The following is a 21,936-nucleotide window of genomic DNA, read 5'->3' on the forward strand; positions in this document are numbered from 1 at the left end:
TGTGACCTTAGCAAGGGAATTTATATCTTGAGGGTCAGTGTATACACAGGACACACAAAGCAGGTTTTCTGTGGGACCAATCGGGTTTTCCAAAGCCAGCTTTTAATTACCTAATTCAAGCCTTCTTCCATGTTTTTGTTCTATCCTCTCACCCACACAGGGACATGCACATACATCTACTCTTATATAAAATCAGATACTGTTCCTAAATTCTTCAACTAAACCACCCCTTTACCTCCCTCTCAGCCACACCAACCCCACAGTTCCATTTTTGGGTTTGAAACACCAGTGTGGTTGTGGGAATAGGAGACGAAAGAACAAGTGGTGAGAAGGGGAAGGGTTCAGAGACTGGTAATAGCTTCAGTGAACACTGCAAGAGCTGAAGCCTTAGGCTCAGGATTTCCACGGTTTTTGAGGAACTTGGAATTCACAGAAATATAAGTAATCAAAATTAGAATAAGCGAGAGTGATGGCCACCTTGCCTAAGAAATCTCCAGTGAAATGAAGCATTCTTTGTTTTTCTGTTCAGTTAAAAAAAAAAAAAAAAGGTAATACCATAATTCCTTAATTCCAGTCACACCATCAACTTATTTACAGCCTCTTTGAGGGATGGGGAAGGAAATGCAGCCACATTAAATGTGAACACTGATTTTACCATCTATCTTATTTCAGAAATGTTAACTTTGGGAATGGGGGGCAAAGTCACGAAGCAGGTGAGATGTGCAGGAAGAAGGTGGCAGTGAGAGCACAACCCAAATGCAGTTAATCTAGCACCCGGACAACCCCTTCTGGCTCTGTTGAGAGTTGGTCGCCTCTGTGGGTGGTTGGCTTTGAGTAGGCTGGTGAGTTGACGGCCACAAGAGGGATGAAGCTTCTACTCATGACATGGAAAGTCTGTAGTAAATGAAACAGACCGTAAGTCAGAGAACTGTCTCCTCTTTCAGCGTACAAAACCACACCATACACCCTTTACACAGCAGATCCCCAGCGGTAGGCCCTGGTCAGCGGCACAGACACACACGTGCGGATGCAGGGCTGGTGGAAGTTTGTTCATGGAAGCACTGGAAGTATTTGCTTCATGGAACTCCATAATGGAAACCTTGTAGTCTGTGAACTGTACATATTTGAAGATATCATCATATAAATTTTCACTCCACTTTATATCCATATCACCTGTTTTGTTCTCTGTGGGTTCTACATTCTCTACTGAAGAATTCTGGCTCCTAAGTAAATGCATTTGTTTCGTATTTCTCAAGAGAGACCTTGATTGAGGGGCAGGGTAACATCGTCACACTGAGTTGTGTTCTGATTTAATGGTGATGCATCTCGTGGTCCACTGTCACGTTTCCTTGTATACCTAGAATCTTCACGAGTTTCTTTTTTCTTGTTAAGTGCATTTTTGAGGCTCTTTCTATAAGCAAAAGTGATAGCTTAAGAGGTTTAGCTGCCTAAAACCACGAGATCACTGTTTGTATTTACCTGTAAAAAGGCATGAGGCCATATCAGTAAAATAACACCCACCCCCTTCATAGGGAGTCCCTAGCAGAAGCAACTGATTTTCTGCTTCTATGGAGATAGAAGTTTGAGTTTACTGAGCAGTACTTCCATTAACCATGAAAAGCTCAGGAAAACTGGAATAATGAAGAAAGAAATCAGAGGGAGACCATAAAAGCCCAGTGCATTTCAATAAGAAAGCATTAACCATCCCTTCCCCCTACTTTAAATATCACAACGAATTCAAGCAACAAAATAAACAATTCACTGAGAGCACACTTTACGTACAGCTTTAATTTCTTCCTACTGTGTTCATTACCAAGCTATTTGCTTTCTTCAGGCAGGATGGGGGGAAAACTTTTAAAAGACTCATTTAACACTGAAGTCAATTTCCTCTAATGTAGTCTTCGTGTGGCATATGTGGTCCTCTAAAGCAGATCCATATACACAAATATATATACATTAGCCTCTCCTTTTATAAGAACAACAGAAATTAGCTCACCTTCAACCACATAATCACTATTCTTATCCCGCAGGGGAAAACATGCATATGAGAACCATATCACTTATAATAATTGCAAACTGGTTAGTATTTCTGATAGAAATGATTTTCCCTGTACTTGCATAAAAACAGCTCTAAGGGTGAAAAGAACAATGTAACTATTATATAAGCCAGATTTTACTTTCTAAAAAGTTAGGCAGGAAGTCTTTCATTGCACTCCCCTGCGAGGAAGAAGGAATGAAGTGTTTTCCATCAACTGCGGCCATCGAGGTATTTAACGTAGGGAGAGTGGACGGGCACTGTGGGCTTTGGTGCTTCTGGCCTGTAAAAGGGGACATGATCATGCGACACTTGTCTTTCTCTGAGCTCGGGGTGGAGGGAGTCAAGGGGGGGTGGGGGGACATCTGTAATACTTTCAACAGTACAGAATTTTTTAAAGGGGGGGGACATGAGAGGGGCACATGGGCCACCAGAGCTTTCACAGGATCCCCAAGGGCTCCATCCAGAGGCCACTTTTGAACATGTTCAGTGAGAGGAGGAACCCGGGGTCTCTGCCCAGGGGTGTAGGAGGCCAGAGTGGACAGGAGGGAGATGAAAGCTGAGGGGGCCGATCCGCCTACAAAATACTTGTCACAAAGATCCCAAAGATCCCTTGAGCTCTTTGGATGACACCTGTACGTAAAGATGGAGGTTTTAATCGGCAAGGACGCATGTCTACTCTAAGAGATGGGAGAATATAAGGCACAGTACTTAAAGTTCCTCAAAATTTCCTCAAATCTCACTCTGTCCGTAAAATTTAGCTGGTGGAAGCAAGATAGGGGACATCTGCACACCCTACCCGCATACGCGCAGCTGCGCAGTTCAAATTCTAAACAAGATGCTAAAACTAGCCAGAAAGGTAATCAAAATAAGCAAAAAAATTCTTAGGCAAAATGAACACATATGAAACACAGAAATTAAAGGAAATATGTAGAGTATATATACTGAGTTCTATCACTAATGAATGCAATCCAAAATAACTGGAGTTTCCCGATGGCCAGTCCTTCATTAAGTTTCCTCATATGGAAAAGCAGTGTTTGGTTGTATAGAACTAGCTGGGCCACAGCCCGCTATCCAATAAAACTTATCACAGATGTAGACGTCTGTGAAATAATATATATACATTAAGCCTTTTCAGAATTTTGGTCCTAAAATGTACCCAGGAAATACGTTTCAGGTTTAGCTTCAACATTTTTACACATGGCCAAGGTCATTTCTCCTTATGTGACTGTTCGCGTGTCAGCGGGCACCTTAGTCATTTTCAGAGCACTTTCAGGACCACATTATCCCAACAGATCCTTGTGGTCATCCTCTGATGCAGGTGGAAGAAGTATCGTCCCTGCCTAACCGATGAGGGACAAAAGCTCATCAAAGTAAACAAGCCAGAGAGAATGAAGACAGAGCCAGGAGCTCGACTGACTGGCTCTTAGTCTAGTGCTCTTTGGAGAAATGACAGATAGGTTTCTGTCTCCCAACAAATGGAATATTCCCTTTATAGTTACCAATCCCAGTATTCTGGTAACAGCTTTTCTTTTGGCAATGTCCTTTAGTCCATCTTCCAGGTCCCTAAAACAGTATGGCTACTTCTCACCAATCTTTGTCATTAACTCATCTCCTGGGTGAGGGTTCCTTCTTCCAGAACGTCTCCCCTTAGGGAGCAGAGAAACATGAGCTGGGTTTCTGTCTACTGGTCCAAAGAGAGAGGAGCACTAATCCTTGGTAAGCGCCTCCTGGCCTGCCATTGGTCTTTGTTAACAAACTAATCGCCCGAAATAAGGCGCATGTGGCTCGCTTTTCCTGCACAAGCAATCCACCTTTAGAGCCAGAACGCGTGAGGAACAGCCTCCCATTCTGTTACAGAAACCCCCCAGGGCCCCTCGGCTTGGCCCTCTATCGGTTCTCATTGAAGCGATTTCTTACGCAGAAATAAAATGATGTATTGTATGAAATGATTATAAGATCTCTTCTAATTCCTTGGTTCATGTTTATAGCGAGTTTTCAGAAGGAAAAGCTAGGATGAGTTCTGGTGATGGCAGGTGGAGGGTGGTAGCCAGCATCAATGCGTTCCTTTCAAACCACTTGGAGAAATGGAGCATTATTTCGTTGCAAGGGCCTGAAATCCCCAAATACACACATTTGTTCTGAGAAGATGACTGCAGTTCTCCACGATAACAGTGAAAACATTAAGCCCACAGAAGACATGTTGGTTGTTTTTGACAGAGTGGCTTGAGTGCTATGTACTACCTCGTTAAAAGCCCAACCAAAGCAAAGGTTGGTGAGGTCATAGCATAGGAGTGAGGTCACCAGCTCATCTGACTTCACAGAACAAAAGAAGTGTGACTGATGAAAAGGTGTCCCCAGGGTAGAAGTCAACATTCTTTTGCCTAAATGAGTCTTTCAGATGGGGGGGGGCCTGCAGGCTAGCCTCTTAGCGTGCCCACAGTAGCATGGGGCTAATAGCCCTTTAAAGTCTCCTGTGAATGATATAATGATTAACTGACCATTCAAATCCTAGAAAGGTCACATTAGCAGCCCCCATCAGTGTTTCAGAGCCAAAGCAGTAGAGTGTGAAACTCAATCCCGCCATGAGCTCAGAGAACGATTAAAGTCAGAAGTGATCCATGGCTGCTTATAAACGAGGTCCCAGATTCCTAATATTATCAATAACATGGGGTAGGCACAAGATAACTGTGGGTGGCAAAAAGCAAAGACAGTTAGATTTTGCTTTTAGTTTTTTAATAAGCCAAGTAAAACAGTTGGGTTAATGAAAATATTAGTTATTAGCTGTAAATTTTGGAAATGAATGCTATATTTAAGAGTTTAGAAGGCTGTCTGATCATAAATATTTCAAGCCAATCAATAATACAGCATAACCCTCCAGCTACACTACCAATGAGAAGAAATTTATTCACTAGTTTTATTCCCACTGAAATCCATATCCAAAGGTTTGGGATTGATTATAGCAAGAAAAATTGTTCTTTTATCAAAATAGTACCTATTACTCAAACAATTCTAAAGAAATACCATGTTATGACTCTTTAATTTGTTGAGTAAAAAACTGAGTACTGACATTTCTTGAAAACTTGCTACAAGCCCACAGGAAAGAATTTGACATCATTACACTGTGTTTTCCTTAACTTGACAGGAAGTCAACTTCAAGCAGATTGACTTGAATTGGGATCTCATTTGGGAAGCATAATTATCTGATAAACTGTGGTTATTTTTTTATTATTATTTGGAAAATACTCAAGTTCCAGTCGCTTACCATCCTGTACCTAACTTTCTGAAAACCTGGCAATCCCATGTGGACTTCTGGTAGAATGAGCAATGCAAAGAGCTGGCTTGGACTTGGCATGTCCTTGTACTTCTGGGGATTGATGGACCTTACGACCACCGTTCTCTCGAGCACACCAACACCGCCAGGCAAATTAGAAGCGCTCCTGTCAGACAGGCCACAGTCACACGCGCGGACGAAGAGGAGCTGGGTTTGGAACCAGTTTTTTGTTCTGGAAGAGTACACTGGAACCGACCCTTTGTACGTCGGCAAGGTAAGAACTGCCAAAGAGAAATGAATGATCAGGATACTGAATTCTGAAACTGAGCATGAATTGAACATGCAAGCTCACCTCGCCTGCGTCTGAAGCCTTAGAACAACTATAACTGGTGGCGTGTTACTTGACAGCTAGCTGGATCTGATGTTTGCTTTGCCAGATAACCGGTCAGAAAGGAAAGATTTCTTTCCTTGTTCAGGCTTCTTTTCTGAGCAGGGGCCGGGCGGGTGGTGGGGAGAAGTGAGAACCTGGATTTTTGGAGGAAAGCCTGGGCCCCTGCAAGAGCCAATCAAGTCCCAAAAGAGGAAGCAGCAGTCAAGGGAATGACAAGATGGGGAAGAGAGAAACTAGGGAAAGCAAAGGGGGAAGCAGAGGGCTTTTTGCTTTTCTTTTTTTCCCCCAAGGGTATTGCCTGAGGCCCAAATTTAATGGGAGGGGGTCAGAATAAAACTCTTCATTCCAGAAGATCCTAGCATGTGTTCTATCCTAAAGGATGGCTGGAGACAATCAATGAATATATTCATAAACTTTGTACTCGAATTCCCTTGATATATCTATCATTTTATTTTTAATCCAGGCTTTCTCCTATGTTTACATTTTTTGGTTGTTAATCAGAGACCATGTTATGAAAGCAACCAAGTGAGAGAAAATGGGAAACAAGGAACTAATTAGAAAATAAATAATTCATTCAAGTGATAACTTAAACACTTGTTCATTAGCACAAAGGCTAAGAATATGGGTTTCAGAGTCAAACACACGTGGGTTCCAAGCCTTGCTCTGCCGATTGCTTCCAGAGTGACTTTGGACAGGTTACTGAGCCCCATCGGCCTCTGTGTTTTCACATGTCTAAGGGGAAATAATAAGAGAACTGCAGCTTCTCAAGAGTTGTCTGTATAAACGCTTCCCTCAACTCCCACCCAGGCCTTAACCCGGTTATCTGACTTCTGTCCCCACCACCGCACTAAAGCTATTTTTCATGGAACCTCCCCACTACCAAAGCCAATGGTTTCATTTTATGGAACCGCCCAACCCTGGCCCTGGACCCTGCCAGCCACTCCCTCCTTGACTCACTACCCTTTCTCGGCTTCAAGCCCTTAACCATCCCCTCCACCTCTTTGCTGGCCCTCTCCCTCTACCTGACCTCAGTCATTGGAGATTTTATAAGCTCCAGCCTGGGCCTCTTCTCTGCCCACGCTCATTCTCTAGGAGGATTCACCACCCTGTGTTTTAAACTCCACCTCTAAACCGACGTATCAAAAACCTCCATCTCTGCCTCAGATCACTCATCTGAGCTTCAGGCTCATACACCTACACCACCTGCGAGAGCTCCACATTCATGGCTCAAAGGCCTGCCAAATGGAGTGCACCCAGTAAGGAATTCTTATTTTTCCCCCCAAACCAACTCTGCCCCCGGGTCTTCTCCATATTAGCACTGCCACCATCCAGTTCCTGAAACCAGAGACCTGTGGTCCTTCTGCACTTTCTCTTTCCCCCACATTCTCTCCACCTGCAAATTGTTAGTCCTGTGCCAAAATCAATCCCAAATCCTCACACCTCCACTTCTACCAGTATCTCTCACCTGTGCGAATACCCAGACTCCAAACCAGTTTCCTCACTTCTGCCCACACTTCCCTCCAAACTATTCCCCACAGATGATCTTTTAAAATGTGAGACAGAGCATGCCACTCTGCCTACATCCTTCAGTGTCTTCCCATTGTGCTTTGAATCATCCAGACCCCCCCCACGCACACCCTACAAGGCCATTCCTCCCTGGCCCAGCCTGCCTCCTGGCCTCCCACATCACACTCTACTCTCTCCCTCACTCTTGTGTTCCAGGGACGCAGCCTGTGTCAGTTCCTACGACCTGCCAAGCTTTGCCTTATTGTTAACTCTTAAGGAAATGCTCTTCCTCTGACTTCTTTCATGGCTGCCTCTTCCCCGTTTGGACCTGGGTCTGTCTAGACCATTCTCTGGCATAGGCCCTTCTGTTAGAGTCTCTCACTACCATTATTTTTTTCACAGCTCTAATCACAACCAACAACTTATGTATTTATTCACATGTATATTGTCTGAAGCCCCAGACTAGACTATAAGTTCAATGAGGGCAAGGACACTGCTCCCATCTTATGCTCAAGGCCCAGCATAGCACCTATTACATAAACAATGATAAAAACGAAAATGAATGGTTGTAGTAAGAATTAAATAAGCTAACACATGGAAAGCACTTAGCACGGTACCTGGTTCAGAGGAAAATCTTAGTAACTGTCACCCTGCAGTAGTGGTGGTGGTGGCGGTGGTGGCAATAGTAACAGTAATGTGCTAATCGTGGGAGTGGTTTCCCTTGACGTCTCCCTCTCCTTCTCTCCTTCCTTCATGCACAGCCGGGCACCACGTCCTGCCCACCCTCCTTGCCAGTTTCTCTCAGGTTCTCCTCACCGTGCCCAGGCTCTGTCACTACTGCGGTCCCTCTGCTCTTCGTGATTAGGTTAACCAAGCGCTCACTGCCTGCCTCCCTGCAGAGAGACTCATCCCGTCCCTCGCCCCAGGACTCAGGACATTTATCCCCTCGAAGCCCTCTTTCCATCACGCTGCTCCTCTGATTAAGAAAGCACTGGAGAGCTCTTAGCATCGAGTTCAAGGACTTTCAGAAAATGACTCCTCCTTCCTTACCCAGTTTCTCAAATCTAGGCCTGATCCCAGCCGAGCTGGGTCTCCTTACCAGCCCCGACACACATCTGGCCTACCCCGGATGTACGTCCGCCCTGCCCAGGACATGCAGTCACGTCCCTGTTCAATCACATCCAAACTCCTCAGGCCCAGCTTAGAAGCCACTTCCATCATGAACACATCTTCCATCTACTCAGAATCCCAAAGACTTCTAGCTACTCATTTGTAAAATGTTTCTTCCAACCAGACATCCATGGCTACTGCTAAAGTAACTTTAAGAAAACACATTTGTATTAAGCAACTGCTTTGTATGCATGAACGATTGAGAGCCCCCTTCCCTTCTCCCAAAGGGAGAAACTGAGATACTACTCCTAGCCTTCCCTCCACCTCCCCACACTGAAAACCCAGCACAGAACCGAACACGCAAAAGTGCAGAGAGACAAGGGTACCTAAGGTTTTACTGGGCTGCTAAGTACCGCGTGTCAGTCAGGTCGCATTCACACAGATCATTTAATCATCATAGCAATGCTGTGAGATAAGTATAATTCACCACATTTGGATAATTAGCCCAGAGGACTTGACTCACAGAAGTCATGTTCATTGCCCAAAGTCACACAAAAGGTAACATAAAAGCCCAGATAAAATATACACCGAAATCAGACACTGAAGCCACTGGCTTTCCCTCACCTTGCCTCGCATACGCGTGGCCCTGACTTTAGACTTAGCCCTGAGAGATACACAGAAGAGTCAGCGGGGTTCGGGTGGGACCAGGACTCTAACCAAGCCTGACTGCCCCCTGACGCTGACAATACTTAGCCGTGTAGCACCTTCTAGCAATCACGAGTAGCGCTCACTCTTTCCTAATTACGCCACCCCAGGACGCAGGACACCCCGGGGGCCCCTAACATCTTGTCCAGCTAACACGCCAGCAACCAGTGGACGTGTTCACCCTGTACTGGGTGTGCTACCTCCACAGGGCGAAGACAATCATCCACTCACACGCCCAGGAACTTTGCCCCTTTACTTCCTTTTCAAAAAGAATCCATCTCCCTTCCATTCCCTTTACACCTCAGGGGCATCAACGTGTCACCTTGAGCTCTGGAAGATGTCTGTTTAGAGAGCCTGCCTGAGTATTTGCTTATTTCAGAAAGCAGCAGGGCAACAATTATCAGCTGTAATTGGTGTGGCCTCGCAAAATCCACACTGGGCTTTCCAGGGACAGGCGGAGTGGAGGTAAAGCTAGATTATATTGACATACGCAGAGCGGGGGCTGCAGAGGGCTCGTGTCTGCGCACGGATCTGTGTCCAAGGCAGGCTGAGGTTGACACTGCGCGACGCTGGCTAACCGCCGGCTGGGGGCACTCGCTGCGTCGCTGGAACCACACGGGCGCTACGAAAGGTGGGAAAGGATTGCAACTCACCCTTGTTTTTAAAATCAACTAAGATTTTTCATAATCTGTGTGTATTTCCCATCATTCACTACTCCTTTGGCCTAAGATCTTACAGACTAAGTAATTATTAGGTTAAGTAGAATATCCACCTGTCTTATTCTGTCTAGGAGATTTGGGGGGGAAAGTCATGTTTCCCCAAGATAGACATAACTCTGTGCTGCCAACTCCACCCTAGAAGCTCTTGCCTTCCTCCAGAGAGCTGGTGCTCAGTCAGTGTTGGCTGAATTAAATACGGAGAAATAGAAAACATTTTATTACAGTGCCAATTTGCTGAGTAACTTAGGAAAGCTGTTAGTGTCTCCTAGCAATTTTCACAACCAAATGTGTATGGATGGCTGGCGAACCCTAATATTAAGTGCACGTCGCTGTGCTGGCTGTGAGGCTCGTGTCCCCAGGCTCCGTCTCCCCTTTCCATACTCCACTCTGTGACGCTGGCACTGGGACTCGGAAAGCCACAGTTTTTCATTTTCCAGCCAGCTCCCTGGTGGGTCCTGAGAGCAGAATGTGCTAGAGGGAGAACCATCAGAGCCAGGAGGAGGGGCCAAAGGATTGAGACTCACCCTTGTTTTTAAAACCCTTTTACCCAGCCGGCAATTGATTCCAGGTTCTGGGTTCTTTCCATACTCCGAGCACCAGCCTCCTCACAGCCGCTCACACACATCAGCACCGCTGGATGGCATCCCCTCCTCAGCCGTCTCAGCTCTGCGGGTGCTGGGTGCTGCCTCTAAGCTCTGGAATCCCCAGCCCCAGCGGGTAGCACTCCCTCCTCAGAGGTTCAGGCCCAGCCTCCTCCAAACATCTAGATTCTGGGAGACCCAACCTCAGGCCCCGCTCTGCTCCCCAGGCCAGAGGGGTGCTAGCTGTGTCCTGGAGCTTAGCCCTCCCATACCTCAGGGTTCCCTTTTGGCCTTTCATATCGAATTCTCTGCTAAAATGGCCGGTGTAGGTTTTGTTCCCTGACTGGATTCTGAACTGAAACAATTATATTCCCCAGAAACCAGTCCTTGGCAAGCCGGTCGACCCTAGCCCCTTCGTAGCTGGCACTCGTCCTGTTCATGAGAGGCCCTGCCTCTCAGCCCAAGTCCTCACGCCCCCCTCCTCCCTCCGCTCTGCCTCCTGCCCTCTCTCACGCAGGCGTGCTGGCAAACACGCACTCAGAAGCTACTCGAAACATGCTTGCTAGCTCCTGCAAACACAGGTAAAACGATTTCATAGGCAGCTTTGACCCTGTCCCTACACCTTACACCATTCTTTCAATAACATTTTTTGAGCATTCGCTACACGGGAGGAGCCACTAAGATGAAAGCCGCATGGTTCCTGACTTCGAGGAACTCACAGTCTAGAGAGACCTTCAAATTCTTCCAGCTCACCTGTGTTAGGTGAAAACAAAGATAGCAGACCTGAGGTTGAGCCCAGACTGTTGGCATCGGCCGGCCAGCTGGTCCTGAGGAAGCAGAGCCTCCACAGCAGCAAAGACGCTGAGCCTTCGGTTGCTCACTAAGCTCTCTGCGCGGGCGGAGCACTGAAGCTTGGCCTGTGATGACCACAGGTATGCGCAGCTTCGCTACGGTTCAGAGAACCACGCTATTTAGATGACAAATAGAGCAGCTCAGAACAGTCCTGCTTCCTTCTTTGTGTCAGCTTCTCTTCTTTCTTTTTCCCCTAAATAACCTGCCAGGCCCGGGATTAAGCTGCTTCATTCTAAGTGAAAGTCCTGTGCCACATACCTTGCAGTGATACATATCTGCATTTACATTCATATGCATATTTATATACGTGTGTGAGCACGCGCATGCATATGTATTTTTTAATTTAAAAAACCCTGAGATCCTTGCTCTCCTTTGCCCAGCTCCATTCCTCCGCCAGGAACACAGTTCCGAGTGGAACGGATTTTCATTTCTTTGTGGCCACGTCTGAATAAAGTGGCTTTCTATGCCACACAATAAGAGCTGGGCACCTCTGCTTTTCTAACTGCATAAATGGAAGATTTGGATTGAGAAAAATAATAATACTGTATGTGGAATGAGGAAATGCGAGCACTTTGTATTCTAAATACAATTCTTTCAGTAGAAAAAAATCCCCGGCTATTTTTTCGGTCAATTTTGTTCTCTTATTTCCCTTCGCTAGATAAGGCACAGCTGAATTCCTCCAGGCAGCAAAATCACCGCCTGCCTGGTTTGGCCGTGAGTCAATCTGAGATCAGCTCAAAGACAGCCACAACCTCCAAACCCAGCCTTGTCTGAGGATGCTGTGAATAGAGTTTCAGGTGCCTTCTTGGCGTCTGTGCCATTTAATCCTCAGAGTAACACCGCCCCGGCAGTGCTTCAGGCAGCCTTCTGCAGCTTTTACCACCGGACTGTGCATTTTAAAATGCCAACAGGTTGCTTTTGCCGTCTTTGCTGCTCTCCTGGAGGTGTGAAGGGAGCAGAGAAGAGCTGGGCATGTTAACACCCATCTCTATGCGCGTGTATCATCATGGTAACCAGCACCATCTATAGAGTTCTTATGATGCGAAACGCTGTGCCAGGTGCTCTAATACATTAATTTCTAATGATCCCGACAACCCATCAAAGGAAGTGCTCATACTGTTCTCTATGTTTATATATAATATGAGAAATTTGAGAGTTATAAACAATAATTTGTCAAGGGCACTCAATTTATAACTGACATGGTGTTCAGGCTGGATATATTTGCCTCTCTGGCCTAAGCCTAACACTGGTTGTCTGTTTTATACACTGAATCTCATGAACTTCATCACTGAACTATTCAAAGTGCCAACGACCCCAGCAACAACAGAGTGAGTGGTGGCTGAGTAAACGTAACTAAATTTTTGTCGCCCCCTGTAGAGAGAGAGAGAGACTGTTAAATATACATTGCACAGAATTCTTGCCACCTATATACATTGTCAATAATTAGCAATGCAGAAATTTATTTCTAGGCTTAAATGAAAATAGTGCCACTGGACTCCTTTCAAGAGTCATTAAAAAGTAATTTGGGGGGAAATATAGTTGGATGAGCAGATAAAAGCATGTCCCTAAAGCAACCTCCCACTTATAGACTAGACTTGAGTGATCCAGTTATGAGCCCAGGAACAGGTCCCACTGAAAAGAGAGATGCACTGATGCAAAGACTAATAACCAGCAGTTACATTCCATTGACACCTGAAACATAAGCGAGCACAGCCCTGCTGAGTGAAACCACAGCACAGGGACCACAGAATCGGAGGGCTGAAGGGCCCCGGGAGTCACATAGCATTCGCAGTGCAGTAGCCATGGCCTACTTATCAATCATTTCAGCAGCATGGCAGCCAGCTTGAAATTGTTTTTGCAACTCCAAAACTTAATTTATATCAGCATTTTCTTATTTTAAAATGTTTAAGCTTCTCCATTTAAAAAAAAAAAAAAATGTAATGGAAAGACTGGGTTCCGCCTTATCCAGCTTGTTCCTGTTCTCATGTTGGGGACCTACACTTCCCAGAGTTTATTCCTATTTTTTATATTTCTCAGGGCAAGGAACTTAAAACAAATAGTAGTAAGTCCAGGATACTAAATGCTGTGTGGAAAAACGTCACTTATTCATGAACTTATATTTGCTCTTTGATACAATCATGTTCAATGAATATTTGTTCTTTTAGACAGACATTTTAAACATTTGAATAGAGAAAATTCTTCTTGTTTGAAAGGAGATCATCTGTTAGGACCAAACTGAAAATCAATGTATTTTTGACACCTGTTCACTATCAGTAATGAGATTTTGGTGCCTTATCTCCCTAGCTTCATTCAGACATGGACAGAGGAGATGGATCCATCAAATACATCCTCTCGGGGGAAGGCGCAGGGATCGTGTTTACCATCGACGACACCACTGGGGACATCCATGCCATTCAGAGGCTCGACCGAGAGGAAAGGGCTCAGTACACGTTAAGGGCTCAGGCCCTCGACAGGCGGACAGGCAGGCCAATGGAGCCAGAGTCAGAGTTCATCATCAAAATCCAAGACATCAATGACAATGAGCCCAAGTTTCTGGATGGACCTTACGTTGCCACCGTGCCAGAAATGTCACCAGTGGGTAAGGTGGAGATTCACTGACTCTCATAGAGTGGCTCCTCTGCAGAAGGTCCTCCCGTCTAAATGCGGAAAAGGAGAGTATGTACAGAACAGCTCACAGATTATAAAACCGAACCCAAAGTGACAACCCAGTCCTTAGGCAGGAAACTACCTACACGCTGAAATCAGCCATAGTGAAAAATAAAATTAATAATAAACCTAGTGTTGTTATTCAGTTCTAGTTCTTAAAAAACAAAAGATGGCCCAGCTAGGTGTGGCTCAGAGGTTGAGCATCGACCTAGGATCCAGGAGATCCACGGTTCGATTCCCGGTCATGGCACATGCCCGGGTTGTGGGTTCCATCCCCAATCAGGTACGTGCAGGAGGCAGCCGATTAATGATGACTCTCTCATCATTGATGTTTCTGTCTCTCTCTCCCTCCCTCTCCCTTCCTCTCTTTGAGATCAATAAAGATACATTTTTAAAAAATGGATGGATGGATGGATGGATGGATGGATGGATGGATGGATGGATGGATGAGTAGATGAGTGGATGAATGGACAGATGGGTGGGTGGGTGGGTGGATGGGCGGATGGATGGATAGATAATGTTTGATTCATAAAGGAAAAGCATTTGGGTATAATCAAAAGAGAAATGAAGAGACAAAAACTGTGCTGTCCTTACTAGTTATTAAGAATTTAAAACATGACTTAGGGCCAATCGTTCTCCCTTTCCCTCTCTCCCTCTCCTTCACTCTCTCCCTCCTTTCCTCCCTCCCTCTCTTCCCTTTCCCCCTTCTCTCCCTCTCTCTTCTGTCCCCCTCTCTCCGCTCTCCCTGTCTCTCCCTCCCATCCTCTCTGTCTCTGTCTCCCCCCGCCAGTCTCTCCCTCCCTCCCTCCCTCTCTCTCTCTCCCTCCACCAAAAAAAGAGAAAAAAATTAAAAAAATAAAAAAATAAAAAGAATTTAAAACATAATTCCTATCCCTGCTTTCTAAAGAGGTACAAGATACGAGTTATTGAAGCTTGACCTAGAAAAGGGGCTCTTCCAAGGAAGCAAATGTAACAGTAGCGAACGCTTTAAACTGCCCATTTGGGATTGTGTCCAGCCTTTAGCAATTCAACTTGAACAGGTTTCCACCATCTCTCTTCATCAGGGACCTCTGTCATCCAAGTGACAGCCACAGATGCTGATGACCCAACCTACGGCAACAGTGCCCGGGTAGTGTACAGCATCCTCCAGGGCCAGCCATACTTTTCTGTGGACTCCAAAACAGGTATTTGATGCAACAGTCCAGTCAGGGGTGTTTGCTTTATGCCCTAATAATTTATAACTGCTACTAGGACAGACTCAACTCTCCTTTTCAATGACTCTCCAGGGAGTGGATTAACCAGAGAAGATTATTGTAAGCTTTGGGATTAAGAGAGCAAACTAGCACTGCCCCGGTGGGTGAGAGCAGTGTGGTGCTGTGTACAGACTGTTCGGGGTATGCCTGGAGAGGCCAAAAGACCTGCCTACACAAGAGTACCTCCTCATTAGCCTTCAAAAATCCAATGGTTGTATTTATTCCCAGGCATTAAGGTCTTTTATAACTCTAAGAAGACCTGAGAGCAGCAGCATATTAACCTGGCTCAATATAGAGCCAGAATCATTGATTTTGAAACTAGAACAAGCCAAGGAGGAATCATCCAGTCCATCACCATTCACTTAATAGATAAGAATATTGGGAATTGAGACCTTAAAAAGTGCTAGTTGTAGCTATGTCCCTTGGCACATGGTCTGATTTCTTTCCACTGAACACCCTGTGCTAAGCAGAGAAAAGGGCCAGAACGAATGGATGCTGGTACAGACAGGTTTGGGTAAGGGAAAGGAGCATGGAATGTGCCCCCTAAAAGGCAGCTGCTGAGTGGGGAGCTCTAACTGGGAGGACAGGATGGAGAACTGGATGGGTAAGGAGCAGTGTGGCCAAAAAAGGGACAAATCAACGGAAGCTTGGATTTGTTTTGTTTTGTTTTGTTTTCAGTTTTACCTGAGAGCTTTAAGTACAGAATTTGTTTTTCTCCATGAAGAATGCCCTTTAATACTTTTGAGTTGGGCAGAGTAATGATTTTATATCTTTATTATCTTGCACTTGTGCCAGGCTTTCTCCCTCTTAAAATACATTCATATTTGATCCTCCAGATATTCTTGTGACCTTGTGAAATATATGGAAGTACTGTTATTCCCATTTTACATGCAGGGGAATTGAGGCCTAAGAGTAATTAACAAGGAACTTGAGTAAAGAAGCTCACAGCCACAGAGGTAGAGTCAACGGTGCATGCTCAAAGTCATCTCTTTATTTGCAAGAGGAAAAAATACATTTCTATTAACAACCTGATAGATTTTTTCCCCAGAAATCCTAAGGGAACCAGGCATTCAGAAAAATCATATCATAAAAGTAAAAAGTGAAGGAGTGTAAATTAGGAAGAAAGAAAAAAGACTGCAGTTAGGGACTTCTATAAAACAGTGACTTTAACACTTCTAAACATGGGGGAGGGTACACGGGTGCCCACAGGGAGGAAAAGTACAGACAGGAAGAGGGTACTGTGTCCTTTATATCCTAAGAGGAACCTTACATTATTTTGACAGCTCCCATGGGGTATCTTTAGTGTTAAGGTCAAAAACACATGAAAAGATAGTTACTGCTGTGCCTTTAGGGCATTTAAAAAAAGAAAAAGCTGTATATTTCACTTTAGAATGTTGTAACTAAAATGCAGTATATATATATATAAGAATTAAACTGGGGAGGGGTTTGTGGTCCCAGTCCCTTCCCTTGGCATGTAAAGGTCTATTTAGCCAAGGGTCATGCTGTAAACTTGCAGTAAAGAAGGCTTGAATCTTTGCCTGGAGTGTCAATCTTTGCCTGGAGTGACTACAGAGAAGTCAACTTTTCTAAGTGAAAGGGTTAAAAAAAAAAAAGAAAAGGTAGACAAACATGACCACACATCCTTGGCAGGATCAAAGCACATTGCTCTGGATTTTGATTCAGACCCCACTTAATGAAACCACACTAGCACACTGCGATGCTGCTGCTGACTGTCTGGGGAAGTTCATTCCTCATGCATGTCCAAAATAAACAACTCACAGAGCAACTTTCATGTGAATTCAGTGAAGCACAGAACCGGATGAACATATAACCGAAGGGAAATCAAATCAGAATTCCAACCCCGCTTACAGGTGTTGCCAAGGCAGGGAAAGTAGGCTGGGAGCGAGTTCCCCAAAGAAGAGCCATTCCCTCTACAAGGGCTCTAGGGGCTGGGGAAGGCTGATCTAAAGTCACAGATTTGCAGACACCAGAAGCTCTGTCTCCTGGGCCCTAAGCCCCAGTTTCCTTCAGCGAGGCAGAGCCGCCTGCCTTCCCTGACTGCGGTCCCCAAGCCCGTTAGAGAACCGTTGCTGCCACCTCCTGTTCCCTCCCGGTAACGCGGCCAGAGGAAATCGGCCCTCGGGAGCTGCATTTACTCTCCCTTTGTGTAAGCACCGCACTTTTTTGAAGCTGGGATCCTGACCTCAAGGTCAATAACATACAGGTGATTTGCATCTCGACTCTAAATATTAACAGTGCACAAGGGAGAAACCTAGAACCCAGTCTTAAAAACTGGACTTGAGGTTTTGTTTTTTAAAAACAAAGTCGTTTCTATCCTGCAGGTGTAATTAGGACGGCGCTCACGAACATGGACCGAGAAGCCAAAGAATACTATGAAGTGATTATCCAAGCCAAGGACATGGGAGGGCAGCTTGGAGGATTATCTGGAACCACAACGGTCAACATCACCCTCTCAGATGTCAATGATAACCCACCCCGCTTTCCCCAGAGTGAGTATCTACCAGTGAGGGCACGGATTCTCAGGGAAGAGGGCTACACTTGTTATAGAAATGAGAGAAAAAGACCTGAGTTCCTCGAGAGAGGAAGGGAGACGAAGAAAGAGAGAGAGGAACATCGATGTGACCGAGAAACATCAATCGGCTGCCTCCCGTACGCACCCCAACTAGGGATTGAACCCGAAACCTGGGTATGTGCCCTGACCCAGAATCGAACCAGCGACCTTTCGGTGCATGGGACAACACTCAACCAACTGAGCCACACTGGCCAGGGCACCTGAGTTCCCCTTTAAGTTCAATTATTCATGATTCCTTTCCTACATTTATCATGCGATTCTCTCATAACCATTTCCCTTCCATGCCCCATAGCACTAAACCGATGTTTCTTACTTTTTTCACTATCACTTCCCTAGGAGCCCTAATAGATTTTTTTTGCCTAATCGCCATGCCCTGGCCTCCTTCATAAAATTAAACATTAAGGAATAAAGTTTTGTTGGGTAATGCTGAACTTTGTAATCGTGATATCTAAGGTTTTTTTCACCTCTCCCCCAACAAAAAACAAATTTCCCCCCTAGGGGGCGATACTGCCCTGCTGAGCAGCACACAGGGAAACTAGCCCAGAGAGTGACCCACCTCACCGCCTTACCAATCCATTCACAAGCAGGTACGAAGCGCCTGCTTCGCAAGGACATTGGGCATGAGGGGCACACGATGCTTGAAATGCAGGCTCAGCCCCTGTGAAAGTACACACTCTACACTCATCAAAAGTTAACCAAGAGCCCTGGCCGGTTGCTCAGTGGTTAGAGCATCAGCCTGAAGACTGAAGGGTCTCGGGCTCGATTCTTGTCAAGGGCACCTACCTCGGCAGCAGGCACGATCCGAGTGTGGGAGGCAACCAATCAATGTGTCTCCCTCACACTGATGTTCGTTTGTTTCTCCCCCGCCCCCCCCATTCTCTCTAAAAAGCAATGGGAAAAATATCCTTGGGTGAGGGTTAACAAAAAAGAAAAGGTAACCAAAAAGCAGCATTTTCTGTACCACTTGGTTAGTGCAGAATGAAGCCTTCACAGTAAACTAAGATGAATGAAGCCTTCATAAAAAGGTAAGGCTTAAACGGGGCTAAAGAGTATAAAGCACTTAAATAGGCAGAAAGGAAACCATTCCAGAAGGGAGAAGCCATTCGGTCATTCAAAAATTATTTGTTTTAGGCACCATTCTAGGTATGAACAGAACAGTACAAAACACAAATGAAATTTCTGCTCCCCTAGCAGCTCATTCGAGTAGAAACCTGAGTGTAAGGAGGGAAAAGTATACACAAAGACCTGGAAATAAAGTTGCAAGTATAATTTTACCTTTAAGGAAATGAAGACCTGTCTTTAATGTTTCAAATGTGTCATTATGTCTAGTGGAAGTCACTGAAAAGGTTTTGAGCCAGGGATACACACAAAAGAAAGCCTAGTTAGAGGGCCATGCATGGAACCGGTTGGCAGGCTGGAGACTGGAAGCGGGGGAGTCGGGCAGGAGCTGAGAGAGTGGCCCAGATTTGAACTAAGGAGCACTTAAGGAAATGGCAGGAGGGGGCTGAGACAAATGAGAAAGCATGGATTTCTGCTTCTTGATTTCTCAGCTAAGGGAACCAGGCCGAGGGCAGAGTCAAAGATGACAGTGACTGGGTGACAGGCAGAGCTGTGCTACCGATAGAAACAGAAGATGCGTAATGATGGAACTGGAGTCAGGGAATGAGGGAGGCAAGTTCAGATGTGATTACGAAGTGGCAGCAGGACAGTCAGATTAAATGTCCTCAAGAAAAGTGGCCATACAGAGCTGTGACTGTGGAATGGAGTCCAGGAATGAAGACATGAAGTTGAGAAGCAGATGCCCAAAGGGAGCAGCTGGGAAAGTGAGAGCCGCAGACACGATTCCAGATGAAGAGACAACTGCACTGGAAACAGAGGATGAAGCCTGGCCACCGGCTGAAGAGCTACGTCCTGAGGCAGCCAGGCCACGTGCACATCTATGTCATCAACGTGAATACAGCAGGAGAGCTGAAACACTTAGATACAATTGGCATTCGTGAAGTTCCCACGAGATTTCGTGAAACGAAACAGCAGGATGTTAGATAAGAAATCGTACGTATGTTTGTTTAAACACAGAACACATGGTTTCCCCGGTGTGAAGAAAACTGCCCGCAGATTCTTGCTTGTTTTTCCCAAAAGTTCTGCAACAGCAAAGTCTCATCCAGCAGCAACTTTGGAAGTGAATGGAAAGAGGTCATGAAATCCAAATGCTCGCCAGCTTGGTACAGACATTAGCAATGTCCTGGCTCGTGCTGGCAGAGGACAGGCACCCTTTCCTCTCCTGTGCAAAGGAGGGTGCTGTCAGCCGCCCCAAATTTTGTGAAATCGAGCCCTCCCGTCCCAGGCCGCCCTGTAGCTTGCAGTGCACATTATAATAAAAGAGGTCGTATATATATGGAAAATGTGACTGTGTGACTTTCTTTGTTAGTCAGTCACATTATGATCGACAAAATAATGAAAAACATGAAAAAGTTGAGCCCCAGAGAAGGTAGGTTAGCAAAGAGACAACTCCGTGGAGATGAAAGTCAGCTAAATGTCACTGCGAATTCAGGATATGAGGTTGAGAAGGAGAGTGTGACAAGCTCTGAGCTTCTTTCGTATGTGAGAACTTTTGGGGTGCTCTCTGCTAAAACGAGAGACCAAGAAGCATCGGAGGTCTGTCGGTGAAGAGGCCTTCAGCGGGCAGTCCCAGGTGCAAGGGCACTGATGGGCAACACCCGGAGCTGGTGGAGCTTGCTCTCCAGCCCCGTTTCTCCTCTATAGTTCACCGGTGGCCCGTATATGTGAGCAGCTGGTCACAGAGACGGTTGCTCAGTACTGGCCAGGCCATGGAGGAAAATGTGGCCGTTTGAAATGTGAACAGAATAAATATGCACTTCGTGACCACAGCGCTTTCTCTGTCTTTCTTAGAAAGAATTGACATTTGGGGAAAGAGTTCATTAGGAAGGATTGAAAGATTGAAAAGCAAAGTACTTCCTGCCACTCTGAAGGTAGATTCACTGAGATAAGAAATATTTTTGGTTTTGTCCTGGCCTCCTCTTAGGATTATAGTCAAGCTGCTTTGGCCCCTCCTTACCAAATGTCCAGTGAAGTCTATGACCTAATACCACTTGCTCAGCCTCTTCGGATCTCAGTTGTCATCTGTAAAACTCAAGTTTTAATTGTCGAACCAGGAGAGAGGTGTTTAGCACAGCATGCCTTATATGACGTGATACTGACGAGGCATTTTTTATAGGGACAGATGACAAGACTGCATGTTCTGACCTTTCTCCACAGAACATTACCAGATGAGTGTCCTGGAATCGGCTCCCGTTAGCTCCACTGTGGGGAGAGTGTTTGCCAAGGACTTGGACGAGGGGATCAATGCAGAGATGAAGTACACCATTGTGGACGGAGACGGCACAGATGCCTTTGACATTAACACAGATCCCAATTTCCAAGTGGGCATCATAACTGTGAAGAAGGTAATCCAGAGCACTTTAACAGAGTCTTTGAACGTAGCGGCAATGTCAGTAAGGGTTGTTGTACTATTAATATGTATTGCTTCAAGTGCACTCTTTTCTACCATTTAAAACAATTCTTCCTCCTTTGGCGTACATGTAAACACTGGCTGTGTCATCATTTTACAGAGAGGGGATAAGGTCATGATAAAAATAAATTACAGCCCTGGCTAGTGTTGCTCAGTGGTTGCAGCATCAGTCCGCACACCAAAGGGTCAATTCCTGATCAAAGGCACATACCTGGGTTACAGGTTCGATCCCCAGCCCCAGTCGGGAGGCAACCAATCGATGTGTCTCTCTCACATCAATGTCTCTCTTTCCTTCCCCCTCTCCCTCCCTCCTTTTCATCTTCTCTAAAAAGCAATGGAAAAAAATATCAAGTGAGGATTAACAAAAAAACATAAAAATTAATTAATCACAAATATGTCATTTCTCCTAGCTCACTACTTAGCCCCTTAAAAAACTGTTATAGCTTAATCCCCTAATGATGTTAATGATTTAATCAATATTTGCACTTGAATAACTCATTTTTTACCATAGTTATACCATAAATAACAATAAAGCAAGCTATAATAGTATTTATGAATCAATAAACAGCATGTAGGGATTTTTTAATTGCTACTTAAAGATCCATAGATGCTAATTAGACCTGGAAAAGCTTTTATCAAACAGAGCTGTTAAGCAAGATTATCACTTGAAACTCCTTTGCTTCATGTTAAGTTACCAAGTTTTCTGAATATAAGCTATCGC

The 21,936-nt window shown here is 45.2% G+C and overlaps 1 protein-coding gene across 1 annotated transcript in view; it reads left to right on the forward strand.

The window, feature by feature from the left end:
* Positions 1-21,936, forward strand: part of CDH20 (cadherin 20) — a 182,676-nt gene that overhangs the window by 133,065 nt on the left and 27,675 nt on the right. The window contains exons 2-6 of the mRNA XM_087819138.1: positions 5,181-5,583; positions 13,478-13,772; positions 14,905-15,024; positions 17,436-17,603; positions 20,963-21,150. Of these exons, the coding sequence (XP_087675264.1) occupies positions 5,338-5,583; positions 13,478-13,772; positions 14,905-15,024; positions 17,436-17,603; positions 20,963-21,150 (1,017 nt within the window). The 5' untranslated portion in view covers positions 5,181-5,337. The remainder of the gene's footprint in view (positions 1-5,180; positions 5,584-13,477; positions 13,773-14,904; positions 15,025-17,435; positions 17,604-20,962; positions 21,151-21,936) is intronic.

Source organism: Miniopterus natalensis, chromosome 7 (genome assembly GCF_054644295.1).
Source record: "Miniopterus natalensis isolate mMinNat1 chromosome 7, mMinNat1.hap1, whole genome shotgun sequence".
In the NCBI taxonomy this organism is placed as follows: Eukaryota; Metazoa; Chordata; class Mammalia; order Chiroptera; family Miniopteridae; genus Miniopterus; species Miniopterus natalensis.